Source organism: Eimeria acervulina, genomic scaffold (assembly GCF_000499425.1).
Source record: "Eimeria acervulina Houghton genomic scaffold, Eah_scaff434, whole genome shotgun sequence".
NCBI lineage: Eukaryota > Apicomplexa > Conoidasida > Eucoccidiorida > Eimeriidae > Eimeria > Eimeria acervulina.
In genome coordinates, this window is record NW_013549810.1 from 16562 (window position 1) to 22691 (window position 6130).

General features: G+C 48.3%; 1 protein-coding gene across 1 annotated transcript in view; it reads left to right on the forward strand.

Annotated features, from left to right (window-relative positions):
* Positions 1–624: 624 nt before the first annotated feature.
* EAH_00038370 (CMGC kinase, CDK family, putative) overlaps positions 625–6130 on the forward strand; it is a gene marked incomplete at both ends in the record, with an annotated part of 7433 nt that continues 1927 nt past the window's right edge. Inside the window, 6 exons of the mRNA XM_013395469.1 lie at positions 625–644; positions 1510–1678; positions 1876–2065; positions 3154–3211; positions 3428–5460; positions 5563–5968. Of these exons, the coding sequence (XP_013250923.1) occupies positions 625–644; positions 1510–1678; positions 1876–2065; positions 3154–3211; positions 3428–5460; positions 5563–5968 (2876 nt within the window). The remainder of the gene's footprint in view (positions 645–1509; positions 1679–1875; positions 2066–3153; positions 3212–3427; positions 5461–5562; positions 5969–6130) is intronic.

Genomic DNA, 6130 nt, shown 5'->3' on the forward strand with positions numbered 1-6130 from the left:
TATATATATATATATATATATGTATATCTGCATTAAGACAAATTCAAGGATATGTATGCTCCGCCACCATAATATATATATATATATATATATTTCAATGCATTCTAGTATATGTATATATATATATGTCTGCATGATTATATATAATACTATGCATTAAATGTCCGCCACTATTATTTCGGTAAAATGTCGGGCCCCGGCGGGGTGTCTATACACCCCAGGCCAACACTCCACATACCTTTCTATCTATATCTATCTATCTGTCTGTCTAGCTAGCTAGCTAGCTAGCTAGTTAGCTGGCTTGGTAGCTAGTTAAACAACTAGTTAGCTAGCTACACAGAGCTGCCTTGTCCAGGAGGAGCTAGCTGGAGAGTAGATAGGCGCTTATCATTAGGTAAATGATATATATTTTGCTGTCTGTACACTGGAGTTGTTTGGTTGCTGAGTTAGAGCAAAGTAAGAGGTGCCTATACACCAGGAATAAGAAGAGCATATTAGGGGGGGCCCTTTGTAGCAGTCGTCTGCGTGAATATTTCGTTGTTTTTAATTAAAATAAATATATTTAAATTAAATAATAATGATAATAAATAAAGAAATAAATTAAAAAGCAGAAAGAACTGCACAATGCAGCAGCAGCTTCAGCTGTACGTACACCCGGGGCCCCCCAAGAGGTGAGGGTATGTGTGGGGCCCAGTAGGTTTAAATTTCTTTTATTATTTGTCTACTATTAAAACATTTATCTTTTATTTGTTTTTGAATAATTAAAGACATTAAAACAATCATTAAGTGGCTTCAAAGGGGCGGGCGGCTGTCTACTTCTTCCCATGGTGTTATACTAGTGTTAGGGTTTAGGGTTTAGGGTTTAGGGTTTAGGTTTTTCTTTGCTTCTCTGCTTTCTAAAACAGAATTAATATATATTGCGTAGCAGAAACCCTAGGCATTGGGTGTCTGTACTGCTGCATCGTTTGTGTGTGCGTGTGCGTTGTTTTCTTTAAGTGATAATATTACTGTTTTATTATTTGCTCTAGGGTTTAGGGTTTAGGGTTTAGGGTTTAGGATTTAGGGTTTGATGATGCCTCCTATTAACTGGCCATGGGGAGGAGGAGGAGGGGAGGTAGATGGTGTAACATTTTCATTGCTTGTGCTGGTGGGGTTGTTGTTATTTATGTTTGAATTTAATTCTAATATCTCGCCTTTTATAGCAAGGAAGCTCGTGCACTTATCTATGGGAGGCTTTATATTGCTGCTGCTGCTGCCAGAGATGGGCAGAGAAAGTAATGAAGTTGTTCGAGGGTTTGTTGCTGCTGTTGCTCTCTCTTCTATTCTACTCTGCTTTATACGCCCCTTCAGGTACTAAACCCTAAACCCTAAACCCTAAACCCTAGAGCACTTCACTTTCACGACATCTACAAGCCCCACTATCTTCTTTTGCGTCCCTGTCTCTTCACACCGTAGCTTCTTGAGGGTAAAATTAGGGTTTAGGGTTTAGGGTTTAGGGTTTGTGTGCAGATTTGGATGTTACGCGGATAAAGGCATAATATCGTTTAATTTGTTAGTTTTAATTTTTCTTTACTTTCACTTGGATTTCGGCTTCTTAGCCCCGGCCTTTATTGCAGACCCTCTCGGCGCACTCGTAGGCAAAGCAATCAAAACCCCCAAGTGGATTGGAGAAAAAACCGTAAGGGTTTAGGGTTTAGGGTTTAGGGTTTAGGGTTTAGGGTTTAGGGTTTTCGTGTTTGTTTAGTTTTTTCTTTTTTTGCATTGAAAACTTCGTTTGTGGCCGTGTAAGCGCCGAATTCCCACGCAATTTTAGGGTTTAGGGTTTAGGGTTTAGGGTTTAGGGTTTAGGGTTTATGAGGTTGTTTGTGTGTGTAGGTTGGAGGTTCTGTAGCGGTGTTTATCGGCGCATTTATCTCTGCCTTCCGCGCAAAGGGTTTAGCAGTGCGCTGGGGTTTAGCTGCAGGCTGTGCACTCTTAGAAGCAGCCGGGGGCTCTCTTGATAATTTAGTTATGAATATCCCTGTCTTCGCTTACTACTGGGCTACTGTTGCAGCTGCCAAGCAAGGTCTCCCCTTCTCTGGCTAGCTAGCTAGCTAGCTAGCTAGGTGGTTAGCTAGCTAGGTGGTGAGCAAGATGGATGGCTAGCTGGCCGGTGGGCGGGGGGGCTAGCTAGGGTGCTAAGCTACCTGCTAGAGTATCGGTTGACGAGGGACACCGCTAGCTAGATAGCTAGCTAGCTAACTGGCTAAGTAGCTAGCTGGCTAGCTAGGGAGGAGGAAGGCTAGCTGGCGGGCGGGGGACTAGCTGGGGAGCTAGGCTACCTGCTACAGTAACGACTGACGAGGGCTGGCTAGCTAGGAGCTACCTAGCTACTGGCTAAACAACTGACGAGGTCTCCACAGCTAGCTAGCTAGCTAGCTAGCTAGCTAGCTGGGTAGCTACTTAGCTAGCTAGCGAAAGAGCTAGCGAGCGAAACAGGGAAGCAAGCAAACCCCGAGTTGCGCGGCTAGCTGGAGAGCACTATACCTATTCGAACAGCTCCCTAGCTAGCTAGCTAGCTAGCTAGCTAGCCAGCTCGAGGCTGATGGTGCGTTTGCTGCAAGCTTAGTGTGGGAGAGAAGTTTGTGTGCTTGTCTATGACTGCTCTCCTAGTTTTGGTTGAGGGTTTTGTTTATTTTTGTCTTCCTCAACCTAAATAATAACTTCAATTTGTTTTTCTGCATTAAATAAACTTCAAACAAAAAATATTTTTATATGGTTTCATAGAAGAGAGCTACAGCCAGCGGCGCGCCGTTTGTGTGGGGGTACGGGGATGATGGTTTGCAGTGGGGTGTATAGGGAGGGTCTTTTTTGAGCTGAAATATTTGCAAATATAAAATAAATAATTTATTTAAATGTAAATATAAAATATTTCAAACAGAAGCAAATAAATTTCTACTTTCTGAGGTGTACAGACACCGCAGCACCGCCACCGGGTTGGGGAGGGGTGTTGGTGATGGCGTTCTGCGGCTTATTTTTGCTCGTTTTTGCAGGTAAATGCATTGAAATGAAGCTTTAAATTCAATTAAATTATAATTGATGTTAAAAAAACACTTTTCTTCAGGAAAATAGATGAAAATGAGAGGTGTTTATGCTGGGTCGGCGACGGCGCAGGGCAGGCAGTGGTGTACATGCATACCAGTGGACCCTCTCTGCTTCTCGCAGTGTTGAGGTGTACATACACCTCAAATAATAAGTGCAATTTAACTCTTTGACGGATATTTGTGGCTTTTTTGAGGGCAAACAGACCCTCTTAGCTGACTTTTCAGGTGTACAGACACCTCAGCACACGCTGCAGCAAATTCCTCTGCTGGTTACAGCCCCCCATAGCAGCAGCAAAACAACAAAACAGTCCTCGGTTTTCTTCATTTCTATTTTGCCCCTGCAGAAGCAACAATATCTGCCCATACAGTGTCTTCATTGCATTGCACCGCAGCAGCAGCAGCTACAGCAACAGCAGCAGCAGCCAGCAACGGCAGCAGCAGCAGCCGATGCCGAGCAGCAACTCTCAGTATGGGGCCCCATCAGGGTCTTGCGGCAGCCCTCGGCCCCCTCTTCCTCCCGACTCCGGGGGCCCCTCTGGGGGCCCCCCAACTGCTGCTGCGCTGCAGGGGGCCCCCCAGCAAGTTGGTGCAAGCAGGGTACAGCAGGGGGGGCCCCAGAGGCCCCCTGAAGTCAGCGGGGGCTTCCATAGAGAGGCCCGCCTTCCCCTTAGACCCGTTGAAAATCTGCACGTGAACAGGAAGTCTAAACATAGAGAGCTGCAGCCACTGAAACACAAACAGCAGCAGCAGCAGCAGCAGCAGCAACAACAAGGGGGCCAGCATGAAGAACGCACGCGAGAAGTGGGTCTCAAGAAGCTGCAGCAGGAGCAGCAGGAGCAGCAGGAGCAGCAGCAGCAGCAGCAAGAACAGCAGCAGCAGGAAGGAAGTGGCACCCGAGTGAAGCGAAAACAGCACGGCGCCACAGCACGAGCAGCAGCAGCAGCAGCAGCAGCAGCAGGCACAGCAGCGGAGGAAGTTCCAGCAGCATTAACCACAGCAGCAGCAGCAACAACAACAACAGCAGGAGCAGCAGCAGCAGGTGTAGCGTCCGGCGGAGAAGCATTAGCAGCAGGTGCATCAACAGCTCCAGGAGCCTCCACAGCAGCAGCAGCAGCAGCAGCAGCAACAGCAGCAGCAACAGCAGCAGAAGGTACTTCAAAAGGTGCTTTTCCTCCTCTAGGAAGCACAAAGAAACCACGTAAACGCCCACTGCAGGCAGCAGCAGCACAGGGGGTAAGTAGGGGCCCCTCTTTTCGTATTAACATCGCACTGTATGGACAGCAGGGGGCCCCCAGCGGGGGCCCCCCTGGGGGCCCCCAGGCAGCAGGATCCTCTGATGCTGCTGCTGGCTGCAAAAAGGAGGAAGAAATAACTGCTGCAGCAGAAGGGAGACTCGCACCTCCAGCAGCAGCAGCAGCAGCAGCAGCAGCAGCAGCAGCAGCAGAAGAGGAAGAAGAAGAAGAAGATGTAGAGGACCCAGAAGCAACAGCAGAAGCAGAAGCAGCAGCAGCAGCAGCAGCAGCGGGAGCATCAGGAGCAGCAGCAGCAGCAGCAGGAGAAGCTGTTCCTGTGGCAGTAGCTCGTGCAGCAGATCCCTTTGCCGCTCTTCCTGCTGCCCCTCTCTCTATGCGTCCCTCCTCCTCCTCCTCCTCCTCCGCTGCAGCAGCTGCAGCAGCAGCAGCAGCAGCAGCAGAACCTTTAGTTGTGCTAGTAAAGGATGATGAAGAGATATGGAGGGAGTGGGAGGGCCTTCGCTTACTTGGAGAAGGTGTATACGGCCGAGTGTATTTAGTGCAGCACAGACTAACGAAAGAAACTCTAGCATTTAAGAGAATGTATCTGCACTCAAAGAGAAAGGAGAGCATGACAGAGCAGCAGCAGCAGCTGCTGCAGCAGAATCAAGATGCAGAAGCAGCAGCAGCAGCAAGAGGAGGGGGCCCCTTGCCTTCTGTTCTACAGCGAGAAGTAGCTGTTCTTAAAGCATTAAAAAATAAATATAATATTATCAGCTTACAAAAAGTTTATATCGGCAGCCACAGATGCTATCTGGGGTTTCCTTTAGTTTTAGGGGGCACCCTAGCAGAGTTTCTACGACGCTGCAGCTCTTGGGCGGAGTATATACGCCTCAGCAGCAGCAGCAGCAGCAGCAGTAGTAATAATAGTAATAGTAGTAGTAGTTGCTGCAGCAGCAACAGCAGCAACTGCAGCACAGGAAGTACTGCCAACAGTCAGAATGCAGCAGCAACTCAGCACTCCTTCAGCCCATCGAATTGCTTCTGCCGAGAAAATCTACTAACAGACACCCCAAACAAGAAGCAGCAGCAGCAGCAGCAGCAGCAGCAGCAGCAGCAGCAGCCGGAGGGAGACGCGGATATGTGTACGTCTGTGTTTTGCTGCTGCCCCTGCATACGCTGCATGCCTCTCTGTGGCTTACCTTTAGGAGTTTGTTTACGTATTGCTTTTGCTTTGCTGCGAGGAGTTGCAGCAATACATGAAAGGCGAATAACTCATAGAGATATTAAACCCGATAATATTTTGCTGCAGTGGCAGGAGCTGCCTATACACCCCAAACAAGCAGCAGAAACTGCACGCAAATATTCCCTCAACTTGCAACGACAAACACCAACAAACAAACAGCAGCAGCAGCAGCAGCAGCAGCAGCAGCAGCAAGAGCAGCAGCAAGAGCAACAGCAGCGTGAGACTGAGGAAGAGTTATCTGAAGCGCGAGAAGCAGCAGCAGCAGCAGCCAAAGCAGCAGCAGCAGCAGCAGCAGCAGCAGAAGCCAAAGCAGCAGCAGAAGCAGAACAAGAAGAAGCAGAAGATGAAGATGAAGATGAAGAAGAAGGAGAGACAGATGAAGGAGAGACAGACGGCTTATCTGTAGAGTCTCCAGCACCACCGCCTCTGCTTTCTGCATTATATATTGCTGACTTTGGCTTAGCGCGAACCCTGCCCTTCTTTACTCGCAGAGACTGCACAACAAAACAGCAAAATCAAACAGAGCAGCAGCAGCAGCAGCAGCAGCAGCAGCAGCAGCAGCAGCAGCA